We start from the raw sequence: 15,348 nt of genomic DNA, 5'->3' as shown, positions 1-15,348 counted from the left end.
TCTCTTCCTACCTCGGTCCTCCTCAGCCCTCATACCACCTCCCAATAGTCTTGACTTCTTATGCAAAGGGTGGTGGCAAGTATGGAAAACACGATGCTGTTATTGACAGCAAGTCAAACATTTCGGCGTTTTCTAACATTGCAGTTCAATTATTTGAGCGGTCTTGTGACGGAGCCTTCAAGTCCATCACCGAGGCAGCAGCCCTTCTTGAATCGGTGTCGTATGCTCTTCTCCCATCAATCCAAGTGCTTTCGCGTGTTCAGCAGCCAACCATCACTGGTAGTGATACTAACCTTCAAGCCCGACTTTGTGCAGAAGATGATGAAATCTTCATTGATATACAAAGGGACAAGACTAATGTTTTTCAAGCAATTGCATTGTTCAAAAAGCGGTCCAAGAAGGATGCAACCGAGGATTTATAGATTTTGAGTAGATAGTTCGTTCCCAAATACACCTCTAGCGCTACACAGAGAAGTTTTTTTTCGAAAATACCAACCTTGATACCTTGTCCGGACAAAACGCCCAAATTTCTGACTGACCTGAGGGAAAATCCGGACAAATTTTCTACTGCTGTCCGGACAAATTTCGCGAAATTTCAAAAAATTTGGTACCCAGGTTCTTATAGTACTTTGGGGGGTCCTCCTTTCTCCGGTGTGATTTTAGAGGAAAACGAGAATCCACTTCGCGTGGTGGACTGCGGTGAGTCGAAACGGCTAATCAAGCAGCAGATGTTATGGCCGTCTAACAGCCTCAGAGAGAGGCATCGGACTGACAGGTAAGGGTTAATCTATGCAGTCCCCTTCTTGAAATTCCTCTCATTTGGTACCAGAAGTGTCTGTGGACCAGCTAATACGATCTACTGTTAAAACTTAGAGAAACGTCGACGCTGCTTTTGCGTCATAGGCTCCGGCGGTCTCCTCAGGAGTCAAGGAATGGACGAAACGCTCACATATGCGTAAGTATGGGGCAAAGGGCTGTGCATGTGAGTTGTTTCGCGGCGGGCGAAGTTGAAAAGAAAAATTATATAAACCAATTTGTTCGTTAGGATATGGAGCAGGTACCCTCCTTGCTACGTTGTTCTCTGCCGGTCAGGGATCCATGCTCCTACGCCAATAGTGTTTTATCGTCAAAATCATTTTCGAAGTTTATTATTCCTCACTTACGAGATGTGGCTCCGCAGCATCTTTCTGCAGCTGGTCATCAGTCCCGCTTTCTGGATTCTTGATGCCAATGCGCTTCCGCTCAACTCTTCATTGGGATCTAGCGCTTCCTCGCACACATTGGATAATTCAGAACAAACGGTAGAAGATCCATGGGATACAATAAGAAAATGGAATTTGAGGAGGAACATCGAAGTAAGTACTTCTTGAGTTGCATCAGATAAATATTGACACATAGGTACCAATTTCCTGTTGGAACTCGTAGCAGTCATGGATTAAATACCAGGAAAAATGTCCAGGATTTGGAGAGAACGAGAAATACTTCCGTAAGTACGTGCGTACCTTTCTGCGGGTGCTTATCGCTGACATAAGTTACCTGGGACAAGAACATGACATTACTGGCCTGTCAATGAAACCTCTACATTTGAATCTTGGAGGATTCAATGGGGGAATTTACAAACTCTCTGCTTTAGACTCCGAATTTGAAGATGAGAATCGTGCAGGACCGGGGCATGTCATTAAGCTGGTAGATCTCCACCAAGAATATGCGTCGTGCGAGCCATATGCTCTTCAGGCGCATAAAATCTGGGTTCAAACTGGATTTTTGATGGATTCGGTGGGGACAAAATGGGGTGCTCTTCAGATGGAAGAGATTCCTGGTCAACCATTGTATAGATACCAGCTCTGGCTTAGGAGGCCCTCTTTGGAGGAAAAGAAGAATATACTCGTAGAGGTTCGGAATCAGCTTTTCGAAATCATTTACTCGAAGGCTAAAGAGACTCACCATCTCCTTCATACGTGAGATTTAATCCCCAGTTTTGAATCACTTCAAATTTTGTTGACCGGGTTCTTAGTGATTTCAACCCTAACAACGTTCACGTTGTACTCAAGCTCGAGAATAAGCGTATAACGGTCGTTGGGGTACGCCTGTTGGACTTTGGATATCCAGGAATTTATACTACGACGGAGCTTCCACCACAGAAGAAATTCGTGAGTGTCTCTAGTTTCGTGTAAGATTTATGCTCATGAGCACTTACGAATTATACAGAGGGCATGGTTTGACTTACGATTTGACCTTTTGTGGGATTATGTCTATGAATTGCTTGGTGAAGAGCCGCCTCATTATATGAAATACGTGGCTTTGATTGAGGGGGAGGTAGTCGAGGTGAACGACCCCTAACGTGAAAGGAAAGGAGATGTAGCTTAAAGTTTGAAGGGGGTACCCATATACGTCGAGCGCTATACCTACACACTGGCACTCTCTGGCATTACACTTCCACATGACTCATGGCTACACCACCGACCTATATTCTTGCTCACCTTTGCGGTTAATGAAGAGGGGGAACACACATCTGCAAAACATGGATATTCGGCTAAGGGCTGAGAGCAGATCCCAGCAGATCCCAGTACCGAAAGCACTGAGAGCAGGCTGCTCTGAGTGCTTTCACTGCTGGGAAATGCTTTCAACTGCTTTCGGACCCTTAGCCGAATATCCAGGTTTTGCAGATGCAGAACATTTAGGACACAGATGAATATCATCTTGTAAACTTGTAAACATTCTTTATCTTATCTTATCTTATACAGTATATGGAAATGACGTAAATTGATCGCACCTTCACTTTTACCAACATGGCGCGAGTTCCTCTAATCGGGCGACTCTCCTTCAGAGAATACGTAGCACTTGTTTTTGGCTTAATCTTTATCGCATTCGAGGGCCTAATTCGCCTGGTTATTATTCTCTTGCTTCCACGAATCCTCATCAACTGGTTTTATGACCGCTCACGATCTCTTTTCCATTTTCTCGGAGGGCGAGGACTCAAGAAGCAAAATTCTCGCGATCCAAAGGCGACTCCTCGAGTAAACGCACAGCGGCAAATCAAACGTTCAATGGCGGACCAGATCTTGCATGCTCGAGACTTCGGCGAGCTATGTGCACTGCATGGTTATATGCCAGAAGAGCATGTCGTTTTGACGAAAGACGGGTACTTGTTGGGCCTGCATCGTATCTCGTCAAAGAAGGGTCAACAGAATTCAAGGCCTGGTATAAGTACTGGGAAGCCGGTGGTTTACCTTCACCATGGCTTGTTGATGAATAGCGAGGTGTGGGTTTGTTTGACTGATGCGGAGCGGGCGTTACCTTTTGTGTTAGTGGAGCAGGGTTTTGATGTTTGGCTGGGGAATAACAGGTACGCTATCGATAGCGTTTTAAGTCTATTGTTTTCCGACCTCCATGTAGAGGAAACAAGTATTCCAAGAAGAGCATTCACCATGGCCCCAATTCCACGAAATTCTGGGATTTTAGGTCAGTCTCGCGTCAGCCAGCCATAATTGAAAGAACTCGCCTTTCTCATCTCCTTTCAGTATTGATGATTTTGCATGGCACGATATTCCAGACTCGATACAATACATATTAGACATTACCAAAGCCCCCAAGCTAAGCTATGTCGGTTTCAGCCAGGGAACGGCACAGGCTTTTGCCGCTCTCAGCATCCATCCTCAGCTCAACGAAAAGATCAACGTGTTTATTGCGCTAGCCCCAGCCTTGAGTCCTGCGGGTCTATCTGCCTCAATCGTTGACGGGCTCATGAAATCATCGTAAGTGACAGTGTTCTTGCCCCCATCCGAAGGTCGTTTTGCTGAACCATTATCCATTTAGGCCTACTTTGATGTTCCTTTTCTTCGGCCGTAAATCAATTCTGTCTTCCGCTACGATGTGGCAGTCAATTCTATACCCACCTATCTTTGCCAAAGTCATCGACGTCTCCCTTATCTGGATGTTCAACTGGCACAATCGTAATATAACTCCTTCTCAGAAGATTGCCGCGTATGCCCATCTATATTCCTTCGCTTCGACCAAGTCCGTGGTTCATTGGTTCCAGATCATGCGCAATGGTGCATTTTTGATGTACGATGATGAGGTGATGTCTCCAGTCGTTCGTACGTCCGTGAGCTCCTACCGACCCGCACGCTTCCCAACCAAAAACATTGCGACTCCAATTGTTTTGTTATATGGTGACCGCGACAGTCTTGTAGACATTGACGCCATGATGAGCCAACTCCCTGAACACACGGAGGCTCGACGTCTTCACTCGTATGAACATATAGACATTCTGTGGGGCAAGGATGTGGATAGAGATGTTATTCCGGAAGTTTTGGATGCACTGAAGAGGTACTGCGAAGATAAGGACAAGTTATCAGGGATAGTAAATGGAGTAAAAAGAACAGGAGATGGGACAGAGACTGATGGACTTTCGGATTCCTTCTAGTCTAACTTCAAGTGCATTATTCATTTCTATAGTATACCCATATGCTGTATCACCCACATACTGTAGCACCAGATTATATAAATGCCAATAAAGTACCTTCTCACCATTCGACCGATGCGAGTCCAGTGAGAAGTCCGTCGATACAGAGCAATGCTGAACATTTGATGCTGAATTGACACGAATTATGTTCCTTGCGAAAAAGGAGAACACATGTTTTTTTTCAACCAGATCGATTCAGTGCAATGTACATGTCTGCTGCTGTCATTCGATTCATGTCTCTACATTTCATGGACAGTGGCATAAATCCACTCTCCCTCTCCTAGTCAAATTAAAATGGATTCAATCGCACAGAATTTGGGTCAAAAACATCATCATACTACTGGATTACATAGATATATATATACCGCAATAGTAAAGAGAAACCATTGTTACAGCTAACTTAACACACCCACACAGTAGCACACCTGAAACGGACTGATTTTGTTGGAAGGTTGAAAGGCGTGTTGAGAGAACGAGCTTACTGAAGAATTGCACCAGACAAAAGTAATTTTCACACCCTCAATCAACATAGAGTCATTCTCAATTGCTCTAAATTGGCAGACTTTTCACTGGGCCTTCAGGACGAACGGAATACAAGGGTATACATAACCGGGGTTTCATTTCATTTCAAAATGAAGTTCAATGTAGCATTTGCGTATTCCCTCCTCTCCCCTCTCCTGCCATTCGACTTGCTTAACTTTACCATGTCCAATCCAGAAAATCACACTTTCTACAGGTTGTATGGGTTCCCCGTCGCTCATTCAGCCTCTCCTTCGTTCCACAATCACATATTCAACCAACTAGGTGGAAACAAAGAATATTCACTATTCTCTACTAGCAAAGTCATCCCTGAGTTGCTCGAAGAGATCCGCAATGAAAGTTTTGGTGGGTCAAGGTATGCCCGATACAAGTTTCGAGCGTTACGTGTTCATATATTCATGAATCGCAATGAAGTGTTACCATGCCTATCAAATCCGCGATAATCCCTTACCTCGATGGCCTCTCACCGGAATCAGAAGCTTCTGGCGCGGTGAACACCATTGTCAAGGTCCCTTCACCAGACGGCCCCAAACTCATAGGGACAAACACAGACATCCTCGGCATACAAAACGCGTTACTCAATCAACTTCGTTTACAACACCCAATGATCTCGATTTCCTCACAAGCATCATATTCAGAAGGCCTCGGTGCTGGTGCTATCTTCGGAGGAGGGGCGACGACTCGTAGCGCAGTTTACGCTCTCACGAAACTTGGATTATATCCCATATACCTTGTCAACAGAGACGCAGATGAGGTCAAAGCTGGTGCATCTTTTTCCTTTTTCGCCCAAACGGTTTTTCACATGTGTGGTCGCTGTTCCAGTACAAGATGCATATCCTGAATTGGTCAAAAAAGGATCATTGATACGTCTTGACCACCCCGACGCGGTCGAGAATCTCCTTGCGCAACCAGATTCCCCTCGTATTCTTATGATTGTCGGAGCCATACCAGCGATACCCCCTATCACCAAAGCCGAACGCATGGTATATACCGTTGCGTCTGCCTTGTTCACATTACCTTATCATCCTCTGACTGTCGATGCGTCAACAAGGAAATCTTTACCTATTCCCACAAAGAGGTTATTCTTGGAAATGGCTTACAAGCCGAGACTCACGCCCATGGTGAGCCGGTTTTTTTCCTTTTCCGTAGATAAAATTGAGGTGACATTCATCCCTGCCAGCTCAAAGTCGCAATTGCACACAATTGGGATGGTATCGACGGGACGCACGCTGTTGTCGAGCAAGGTTTTGCACAGCAGAGGATGTGGCTTCGCGGAGATGTCAGTGCGGAGACCGGAAGTGATACAACCATACTTGGTCCAATCATCGAGCAGAAGGCCCGGAATCTCATAGCGAAGATGGGAGAGTGAGTATATAAGATACAATATTCAGATCACTTCTTATCTAACCAGTCACATTTTTCGTCAGTGTCGTAGTCAAAGACACTGAAGTCGATAGGGCTGCAAGCATAGAGGCCACCCCGATACCGAAGACACACAGTCAGTAACCACCGAAGATGTGCAAGCGTTCCAGTTGATTGTTGTGTTCACTGCAAGGAATCGAAAGAGTGGACCCTTTTCCTTTCATAATCATGTAACCAGCATACATAGAGCCGCCCGTGTAGACATACACACAAGTCTATTTCTGTAAAACTCTACTTCATGAACTTATCGGTGTCTTACATGCAAATCACCATTATTCCTTCGCCTTCCCTTTACCTTTGACTTTACCAGTTTCAGCTTCGAGTTCCTCGCTTTCTTTCAACGTCTCTAAATCTCCGCCCTTCTTTTGAGTTGTGGGTCGCGAGGACTTTGAACTTGGTCCTGGGCCTGTTCTTCCCACACCTGAGTGACTACTTGGCCCCCCCTTTTCCATGCCCGTTCCCTGCTTGACGATAGCAGGTGGCGGCAGAGTAAGCAGCGGTATATCGTTGTTCTCTGTGCCCTGGAGAAATAGATAGGTAGGTAAGTCGAATGGAAAAAACAACCTCAAGGAGCGTACGAACCACGGGAGAAATAACCTTATCATTCATAATGGTCACTAGCCTCGCGTTCGATTCATCACTCAGTTGCCCAAAAATGATGTTATATTTTTTCTTTCGCAAATAACAACTGGGACACCGCTGACTTGGGACGAGCCTGAGAGTCCCTTGGAATGTGCTGGGCCTCCGACCCCAAAGCCAGCGTGGTCCAGTCTTCCCGGGCCAATTCGTGACTTTGACCGTGAAGCTAAACTCTGGAGGCGCTGCAGCGTACTTATGTTGGGCCCATTCAACATTCAACTTGGTTGATGTTGATTTATGACGATTACTAGCGGAGTCGCTGCCATCCAGATATTTCAAAGTGGCATCCAAAGCGAAGTTCAGCAACTCTTTAACGGCGGCTCGGGCATCATTCTCCCATGGGTAGACCTTCTTATCGCTGTTCAGTGTTACTTTGGCAGTTACTTCTTGAGTAACCTCTGGTGCCGCAACTGCACTCGCGACGCTGGCGTCAGCAGAAGTGGGAGCGGGAGTATCTGAGGTCGAGGTGTGACTAATACCTGCGGAAGTACTGACCGCATTGGCAGACTATATCGAGTGGAGAGCATCAACAAAAGATCAGCCAAGAATCAAAGCAATGGGCTCACTGTGGGGGGAGGAGGGGAAAGAGGTACGGCCACCACCATCATTATTGCCGTGACGAAGAGGAGTAGCAGCATATCGAAGATCGTGCGCATCGCGATATGTCGTACGAAAGAGTGTTCTGGGGATAGTATTGTAGGGGGTCCTTTTGGCTTTTGGAAAGTTTTAGAACAGAAGATCTTTCTGACCAGCAGAAGGGAAGAAATCTAGGTTGTGAACTTGAAGGGAAAGCTTGGGCGAGTCTTTTAAACTTTCTTGAATCATCTTGTGCAAAGACTAGGAGACTGACAGGGTACCCGGTTGTGAGCGGTATTTATTTTGTGATTTACGAAACCAGATCAGAGAGGTGCGGGCATGGCATTTAGCATGCATATGACTCGAAAGGTACCCTTCCACGTCTATTTGAGGAAATGTTTTCTTCAAAATTATGAGTTACTTCTGTAACAGTGCGTGCCAAGCTGTGTCCTAACCGCAACAGCTACAGCATGCATCGATGAACCCTCATTGAGTATCTCGACAACCGTATCTTACTAACCGAGCCAATGAGAAGCCGATTATTTCATCCCCTTGAAGTCCAGCATCGCAGTGCGCACCAACAACGAATGAGCTTGTTCAAAGGTCTATGTACGCACGTTATGCACGTCCTATTCGATGCAACAATGCTGCTCATTTTCAACTTGTGTTCTGATTCGTGTGCGGAGGCCGAATGCGTTGCATGGTAGATATGAGTTTCATGCATGGGTCCAAAGTTGGGGCGATTACAAGAACGGACACTGAAGGATTAATACTGGGATATGACAAGCAAGACTGATTATACATTTGTTGGACATACCCTACATACACTTCCAAGCCTTTTCATCTGTAACCATGCCATTGCCAATATATCGGTTTTTCTTGGGCCATTTGCAATGTGCTCTCCAATATTCTACTTGCGAACCATCAGCAGAAAGTTTCGCACCTCGCAGTGTATCCGGCGGAATCCCTTCTTCAACCCAGCGAACCATTGCCATGAGAGCATTTTCGTTAGGGTCTCTCCCAGCGGATGATCCAACATCTTGTCCGATAGCTGATGCCCCGTCTCCATCTCGACAGTGATCCATACCGCTGACGTAGAACAAACGATAGAAGCTATCTAACTCACGAGGTGGCAAGTTCATGGTTCGTGAAACATGGGCATAATACAGTTGAGATATCTCAGAACTGCAAACAAAATCTTGCAGTCCATGATAGGTGAGTATCTTCCCACCGTTTTCGGCGAACGCGCTGAGATCTCCCTCCCATGTCTGGATGTTGAAAGGATTCTGGGATGCAGCGTTCATCGCGTTGGCTAACGAAAAGTTTCTTCCGTCCCACGTTGTGTCATTGTAGACTACATACCGGAACCAATCCTGAACGAAACACGTCAGAGGTGATAAGTAAGAAGTTCGAGAGATTACCTCAGTCAAGTCCCAAGGAATTCCCTGAAAGTAGAAGGGGACTTGTTTTTTGGTGTTGATTCCTGGCTGCATACGCGGGTACAACAGCTGACCATCCGAACCATAGAGCGGACTGTATATTGACCTCACGGTCTGCGCTTGTAAACCAGTCAAACACCGTGAAGTTTGTCCCTTGGAACAAATTAAAGTCTCTGGAGTGAATTGACACGTGCTAGGATCCTCCAAGAGGCCGTCTGAGGCTCCATCCAGTGCGTCACATTGTCGAAGAACCTCGTCGTAAACAACAGCCCACAATTCTGGCGAAAGGAATGATTCTGACTCAGGATCCCCAGTAGCCTTATATAACGCGCCACCCCACGACATGATATTGGGGAGTGCAAGTGCAGGGGCGCCTGCAACGATACCATCGAAGTCCTCCGGAAAATCCTGTGCCTCTTTCAAACCTTGTCGACCACCGGAAGAGCATCCAAGAAAATAAGATTTGTGGAACGGAAACCCGTAGAACTTCTTGGTCAACTCTTTCCCAGCTACCACACCTGTATGCAAGGAGCGATATGTATAGTCTGCGAGCGCATCTGTGTTGTTTAGGAATGCATATCCACTTGTCCCATTGTGACCATTATTGGCACCAATGGACGCAAAACCTAATGAAGTTGCAAACTCAAGCTCATTGTAAAGGATACCTGAAGTTGACATCAATCTCTGGCATGGATATAAGCAATTGTATGCGCACATCCTGAAAACCCTTTTGATAGATTGACCCAATTAGTAACTGAGAATAGAAGATTTCTGATCCCTACACACCTCTATTTGCAGTACTCAGGAAACGGCCAGAGTAGTCCAAGGGAAACCATGCCTCCAGTGAGATTTCACTCGATTTCGAAGTTGGAACCGCCATTACGACGCGACAAAGGTCAGAAGAAACAACATGATACGGAATACCACACGTGGGGTGATTTTCAGGAAATGATAAATTTGTTCCCCCATGAACATATTGCGTGAAGTGTAGCTTGATACCAGGAATATCGACTTCCGAGGCGAAACGACTACAATTGGCAACAAAATCAAGATTGTCTGTTGTTGTTGTTAACAAGGAAGATGGTGATTGAGAACTGAAATTTAGTAGTGTCGGGTCGCTGATGAGATTCGACGTTATATTGAGAACTTGGTTCATCCATAGGACTACGTTTTGCAGAGGTTGATACATGATGGAAGCTGACCGTTCAGTTCGTCGCGGTGCTGCTGTGGAGCAATCAATTCTATAATCAAAGCCCGTGTTCTGATTATGGTTTATGATCGGTGTACTGTACTGTGGGAGCGAATAACTCGGTACTCAGGTAATTAATCAATCTTCCTTTCAACCTCTTTCAACGCTAACGACGGGCTTGTGCGAAGGCTTGATTTAATGATGTTCTCTCTTCCTGTCATAGTCATCCAAGGTTGGTCACTGTTGTTAAATTCCCCGATTGCCTTGGACGGCAAATCATTACAATCTTCCTCCACCAGAATGAAGATGCGCATAGATGTACAGCTTGTATCTCGAAGAACACCAAGTGTACCGATCCGAAAGGTGGGGTGTTGGAGCATCGTAAGTGTGAATGATCTGAATCTAAAAAAATGCTTCGAGTTTTACCAACGTGTTCACTACTGTTCACTGATGCTCAATTTATTCGTTAGTTACATATTTGTGGTTATTCAGTGTTTGAATTCCTTACTCAGTACATATAAGGAGGATATTAGTACACTTGACTACGTTTTGCCCCACCAATCATCATTCCGAGAAAAAAAGGAAAACAATGACGCTGAGCTACTCAAAGTCATGTCTCATAGGCGCAGTCATGGAATCCATGGCTTATGGTGAGTTTCGAGGCGCAAATAAATTGTACGAAATTTGATCTTGTTCTGATAATGTTAGGAATTTACTTTCTCTTGTTTTGTCGCTGCGTGCGGATCCTCTGGCAAAGACATATCAAAGGGAGGATATCACTTTATCTAATCACTGCGACGACAACTCTCTTTGTCCTGATCACGATTGTAAGATTGGCGCATGAGAGCCAAATGTAAGTTGCTTGCTGACGATTTCATTAGCGAATGGCTTTGGACAACTATGCTTCCGTGACGGCATTTACTTACGCTCCATTGACACCAGATGCAGCAGAAATCTATCTTGGTAGCTTTGGTAATGGTGCTATGTTTAGGACTGGGACATATGTTGCTTTGACAATTGTTGCGGACATATTCATTGTATGTTTCAAATATTTACACACACATCCGAGCCTGTTTAATGTTAACATTTTTTATATTTTTAGGTTTTCCGTGTATATGCAGTGTGGGGAAGTAGCATTTATGCAGCAACTGTCCCAGCATTGCTAGCAATTGCGGACATTAGTATAAATCAAGTCTTCTCATGATATTGCTGCATGTACTAATTTTCATTTTAGTCACTGGTGCATTGACCATTCAGACCATTCACCAATTGACTGCGGGAGAAAGCCCAGATGGTTCGACTCTCGCAACTCACCTTCTGATTTTCTATGGATTCACGCTAAGTGTCAATGTCCTCTCAACATGTAAATAAGTATATGGATTGCTCGTGTTATTGCCTACTCATTTACCTGTTTTTAGTCATGATTGCATCCAGAATCTACTGGGCGCAGCGTCAAACAAGGCTCATCAAATCCTCCATGAATTTGAACATGGCAATCGAGGTTGTGGTAGAATCTGGTGAACAGGGAGCCAATCTTATACTAATGACTTGCTAAATTTTGACATAATCTACAGCTGCATTATATTCTAGCTCCCTTGTAGCCATGATTGCTCCGACAGCAACAGGAAGCAATGTTCAATATTGTATGCTTAGTGTGGTGAGTAGTCAGTCACTCGAAAGAAACACAGAAGAAACATCCTAACTATGGTTATTGAACATTTCCTTTCAGATGTCCCCGATTGTGGTCAGATAATCTGCTAGTATTTTCTATCTACCGCGAATAACTCATATGACTTGTTTTTCTTTTTCAACTCATTTTTGATTCAGGGGATTGCAGTATGTGCATGTCATTGACTTACTATGGCTTTATACTAACATTTACGGGGAAATTGGTAATAGTTCACTTTGATCATTGTGCGAGTGGGGTCTGGATTGAGCCCAGACACCAATGCTGCTCCGCCCACTAGGTCACTACGTTTTGTGACACCGCGCAGTGAATTTACGTCTGAGGTGGAACGGTCCCAATTCCAAGCAACCGACCCGCTGCATGCAATGGAAAACAATGAGTTCCAGCTGCATCTCACTGAAGCATCTCACAGCCAACATACCGATCACTCAGATGGTGGCTTGGGACGGGAGTTGTCCAAATAAAACAATTTCTGCACTCGCAAGTGAGTGACTTGAACTACAGGAGAAGGAGGGGAAGGGGAAGGCATTTAGTGTTAATATCCGTGCTTATCCTGTTTAATCTACTACTTAATTGCCCGAGCCTTGAAACTTGAAGCACCAGCGCATCAAAGAGCAGCCAGTAATTTCCAAGATTGTGTACATCTTTGGTCTTGGAGGGGGCACGAGGGATGGTGTAAGTACACTGGTTGACTACGTGTCATGCTATAGTAGCACTCACATAGATAGTATACATACATGTACATGGTCTAAGCAAAAATGAAACCAACCAAGACTAAAGAGGAGATAGCAGTGAGATGCATAGAATACGGATATAAGATCGCAAACACGCGAAATGATAGATTAACGAAGACAAGAAGAACGGAGTGCTCGATGTAGATGTGAGCACATCTGTAAACGGCACCCCTTGTACCCGACGAAGATATTGCAAGTGGAGAAAGATCGATGGTATTAGTATGACAAACACAACGGCTCAAAAACCCGGAACGGAGATAGATCACAGCAAAAAAAAAAACAAGACGACGTAGATGAGGAAGTTTAGTTATCCTCACACCAGATTTCTAATTTCCCTTCTGGCTTTCCCTTCGAGCTTTCGCGTGCAGTCTCAATGGCAAGGTCATAGTCAGACTCGTCCTGCAACGTGACCTTACCACCATCCTCATCTTTGAACTTCAGTCCGAGCCCACCAAAGCCCTTGCCGAATTTGCTGGTGATTTTGTCCATAAAGTCCTCAAACGAAGTGTCGGGTGTCAGTGCCATACCACGTACGTCGTCTTTGTAGTGTAGCTACAATGGTGAAAAAGAAGCTGAGTGAACGAAGGAAATATACTTTGAAACCCACTGACCTTCACACGAATCTTGACCAATTCAAATGGGCCGTCGTCATAATCACCACTTGCATAGCCCTCTTCCTCCTCTTCATAGGAGCTTTGGATGCGACTATTCGCAGTACGAGCGGTGTTCCGCCTTGTTACTCTTCTCCTGACGCTGCCTCCACCGAAAGAACTTGGAGCATAATTACTAGCAGGTGCACTTCGAGAACCTGATCTTGCAATTGGAGGAAGATTATTGGGGTTTGCGTTCGAACGCGCCCATGCAGCGATGCGGTCGGGAGGTCCATTTGCAGCTGCACCCGCACTGGCAAGGGGCAAAGGTGGAGATGGTCCGTCATTCCCGTAGCTATCAAGATAGTCGTCATAAAATTCCGTGAGACGGTTGTCTTCTGCGAAAAAAATTAGCGCAAGGTTCTTGAACAAGAGCGTCTTATCAACGGACCTTTGAGAGGTGGCGGGGGTGGTGCAGTATTGCCTGCCGGCGTTTTCCTTACGCTGAGCCCACGAACGGGACCTCCCATACCCATGCCCATAGTGGCATTGACGCTTGGCTTGATCGGAGATATAGTAGTGTTGCTCCTAGTAACGCTAGCGGTGGGTTCTGGCGAAGAGTCTGAACCAGTGATTCGTTCACGAGCATTAGAAGGAACGTTTAACGTAGTGTTTGCTCTGCCCAAGGCAGGAGCTCGTCCCACTTCAGTATCTAATTCTACGAACAGATGTCAGAACACATCGATCAATACGTTTGAGGAACGTACTAGGTAAAGAAGGTGCAGGGGCAGTAGCGCTCCTGGTGAGATCAGGCGCTGTCTCAACGAACACGCCAGAAGGAGATATACCCTGCTTCAGATTGGTGGAACCTGTGAAGCCCGTGAAAGCATCTCGAGAATCCGCAGCAGCAATCAGAACCTGGCGGAATTCTAGTCAATATGAAAGTGGTTTAGAAAGAACAAATACATACAGCTTTGCCCATATAGTTCTTGCTAACGGCATTCTTGAGTTTCTTCTCCGATGGACGGTAGAGGACACCAACAGGCTGTAATGTTGTCAATGATGTGATGTACAACATGAGAACGAAAAGGAAACCTACAATACTGAACACCGTGTATCCCTCTCCGCGATCAGCAATAGCATCATCAATAACATTATGTTCGTCTGTGGCTTTGTCTTTCCTTGCCTCCTGCATGTCCGCCAATCCTGCGTCCACACTGCCCAAGTAAATTTGAGACAGCCCTTTGTTAAATAGTACTTCTGCTGAGAACAATTTAAACTTGAGCCCGAGCTGTTCGTAATTTCTGGTAACCATCGATCAATATCATTCCAATGACGACCAGAACGCGGAAAGAATCATACATGGCTTGGTTCCCTCTCAAATATAGAAGCGCCTCCTCGAAGTCTTTCAACGCCAGATCGTACCGAGCGAGCAGGAAATTAGAGACCCCACATTGGAAATATCTACAGAGAATAAGACGGAGCAGATGCTATATTTAACTGACTATAAACTCACGCAACTGCCAAAAAACTATCCAACCCAGTCGCTTCGATAAACTTATCCACAGCAGCTTCATGCTCGCCCAGCGTCGCGTATATCAAGCCCATATTCGTCAAAATTTTAGACGAATCAGCGATACGCTGTAGTTCTGATGATTAGCGTGAAGACTAACAACAAAAGTGGACCAAACGAACAGAGAAAAGATCAAGAGACTTTTCGAAATCTTCTTCATCGTATGCCTTGAGTGCAGCAGACCAGGTTTCAAGTTCAGCTTTGAGAGACATAATGTTAAACGGGAAGAAGCGAGCCGGTCGCGATTAATGATTGCCTGGATTCGGAATAAAGGAGTGGTTGGTAGTGTGGCAGTAACAGAGAATTAGGAGGGAGAAAAAATGAAAAGTCGAGACCCAGTCCCAAGCGGCGAGGAAAGAATTCGTCTCAAGCAAAGAGCAACCTGGATATTTAACAGTCTGCGATGGCGTTGTCAAGGACGAGTTTGGCATCTGCCATTGCAAGTAATCACCTGTAATCACACGGTATTGAATTGATACCCGTTTGTCCGTTCC

General features: G+C 45.3%; 7 protein-coding genes across 7 annotated transcripts; 4 read left to right on the top strand and 3 right to left on the bottom strand.

Annotated features, from left to right (window-relative positions):
- The first annotated feature begins 540 nt into the window (after positions 1-540).
- C8R40DRAFT_1098616 (uncharacterized protein) lies at positions 541-2,607 on the top strand. Its single transcript, XM_046227819.1, has 7 exons — positions 541-775; positions 830-982; positions 1,046-1,355; positions 1,426-1,486; positions 1,547-1,958; positions 2,015-2,150; positions 2,209-2,607. Coding segments are annotated over exons 2-7 (1,053 nt in total). The 5' UTR covers positions 541-775; positions 830-980; the 3' UTR covers positions 2,341-2,607.
- Positions 2,608-2,965: 358 nt separating this feature from the next.
- Positions 2,966-4,532, top strand: C8R40DRAFT_1098612 (Alpha/Beta hydrolase protein). The gene is made up of 4 exons (XM_046227818.1): positions 2,966-3,346; positions 3,397-3,462; positions 3,522-3,755; positions 3,817-4,532. Exons 1-4 carry the CDS (start codon positions 3,048-3,050, stop codon positions 4,424-4,426), a joined length of 1,209 nt encoding a protein of 402 aa, XP_046087862.1. The 5' UTR covers positions 2,966-3,047; the 3' UTR covers positions 4,427-4,532.
- Positions 4,533-4,939: 407 nt separating this feature from the next.
- On the top strand, positions 4,940-6,867 carry C8R40DRAFT_115712 (uncharacterized protein). The gene is made up of 6 exons (XM_046229620.1): positions 4,940-4,969; positions 5,027-5,360; positions 5,420-5,769; positions 5,828-6,126; positions 6,186-6,370; positions 6,433-6,867. Exons 2-6 carry the CDS (start codon positions 5,098-5,100, stop codon positions 6,509-6,511), a joined length of 1,176 nt encoding a protein of 391 aa, XP_046087861.1. The 5' UTR covers positions 4,940-4,969; positions 5,027-5,097; the 3' UTR covers positions 6,512-6,867.
- Positions 6,535-8,163, bottom strand: C8R40DRAFT_116069 (uncharacterized protein). The gene is made up of 4 exons (XM_046230041.1): positions 8,073-8,163; positions 7,633-7,869; positions 7,013-7,573; positions 6,535-6,948 (listed from the first exon to the last, which is right to left on the bottom strand). The coding sequence occupies exons 2-4, from the start codon at positions 7,720-7,722 to the stop codon at positions 6,700-6,702; spliced, it is 900 nt and encodes a 299-aa protein (XP_046087860.1). The 5' UTR covers positions 7,723-7,869; positions 8,073-8,163; the 3' UTR covers positions 6,535-6,699.
- A 297-nt stretch (positions 8,164-8,460) lies between these two features.
- On the bottom strand, positions 8,461-10,237 carry C8R40DRAFT_1041896 (putative feruloyl esterase B-2; the record flags this gene model as incomplete). Its single annotated transcript, XM_046224030.1, has 3 exons — positions 8,461-9,015; positions 9,064-9,763; positions 9,864-10,237. 3 exons carry the CDS (start codon positions 10,235-10,237, stop codon positions 8,461-8,463), a joined length of 1,629 nt encoding a protein of 542 aa, XP_046087859.1.
- A 622-nt stretch (positions 10,238-10,859) lies between these two features.
- C8R40DRAFT_1169280 (uncharacterized protein) lies at positions 10,860-12,421 on the top strand (the record flags this gene model as incomplete). The annotated part of the gene is made up of 10 exons (XM_046231348.1): positions 10,860-10,920; positions 10,979-11,097; positions 11,152-11,307; positions 11,373-11,451; positions 11,505-11,633; positions 11,689-11,787; positions 11,845-11,927; positions 12,000-12,014; positions 12,098-12,106; positions 12,170-12,421. The coding sequence occupies 10 exons, from the start codon at positions 10,860-10,862 to the stop codon at positions 12,419-12,421; spliced, it is 1,002 nt and encodes a 333-aa protein (XP_046087858.1).
- A 573-nt stretch (positions 12,422-12,994) lies between these two features.
- C8R40DRAFT_1041804 (NADPH oxidase regulator NoxR) lies at positions 12,995-15,066 on the bottom strand (the record flags this gene model as incomplete). The annotated part of the gene is made up of 9 exons (XM_046224019.1): positions 12,995-13,243; positions 13,303-13,676; positions 13,712-13,993; positions 14,034-14,199; positions 14,252-14,326; positions 14,381-14,585; positions 14,644-14,745; positions 14,798-14,922; positions 14,977-15,066. The coding sequence occupies 9 exons, from the start codon at positions 15,064-15,066 to the stop codon at positions 12,995-12,997; spliced, it is 1,668 nt and encodes a 555-aa protein (XP_046087857.1).
- Positions 15,067-15,348: the final 282 nt, after the last annotated feature.

This window comes from Lentinula edodes (assembly GCF_021015755.1).
Source record: "Lentinula edodes strain Le(Bin) 0899 ss11 chromosome Unknown C8R40scaffold_12, whole genome shotgun sequence".
NCBI lineage: Eukaryota > Fungi > Basidiomycota > Agaricomycetes > Agaricales > Omphalotaceae > Lentinula > Lentinula edodes.
This window is presented reverse-complemented; position numbering and strand designations above follow the sequence as displayed.

Bases quoted from the DNA above. Each gene is read 5' to 3' on its own strand.
- C8R40DRAFT_1098616 (XM_046227819.1), top strand. The intron at 1,356-1,425 runs GTAAGTACTTCT...TGGAACTCGTAG, and splicing joins ATTTGAGGAGGAACATCGAA to CAGTCATGGATTAAATACCA. The intron at 1,487-1,546 runs GTAAGTACGTGC...ACCTGGGACAAG, and splicing joins AGAGAACGAGAAATACTTCC to AACATGACATTACTGGCCTG.
- C8R40DRAFT_1098612 (XM_046227818.1), top strand. From the start codon at position 3,048: ATGGCGGACCAGATCTTGCATGCTCGAGACTTCGGCGAGCTATGTGCA. The intron at 3,463-3,521 runs GTCAGTCTCGCG...ATCTCCTTTCAG, and splicing joins ACGAAATTCTGGGATTTTAG to TATTGATGATTTTGCATGGC. The intron at 3,756-3,816 runs GTAAGTGACAGT...TTATCCATTTAG, and splicing joins GACGGGCTCATGAAATCATC to GCCTACTTTGATGTTCCTTT.
- C8R40DRAFT_115712 (XM_046229620.1), top strand. From the start codon at position 5,098: ATGAAGTTCAATGTAGCATTTGCGTATTCCCTCCTCTCCCCTCTCCTG. The intron at 5,770-5,827 runs GTGCATCTTTTT...TCGCTGTTCCAG, and splicing joins CGCAGATGAGGTCAAAGCTG to TACAAGATGCATATCCTGAA. The intron at 6,371-6,432 runs GTGAGTATATAA...ATTTTTCGTCAG, and splicing joins CTCATAGCGAAGATGGGAGA to TGTCGTAGTCAAAGACACTG.
- C8R40DRAFT_116069 (XM_046230041.1), bottom strand. From the start codon at position 7,722: ATGCGCACGATCTTCGATATGCTGCTACTCCTCTTCGTCACGGCAATA. The intron at 7,574-7,632 runs GTGAGCCCATTG...CACTCGATATAG, and splicing joins TTTCCCCTCCTCCCCCCACA to TCTGCCAATGCGGTCAGTAC. The intron at 6,949-7,012 runs GTGGTTCGTACG...CTATTTCTCCAG, and splicing joins ATGATAAGGTTATTTCTCCC to GGCACAGAGAACAACGATAT.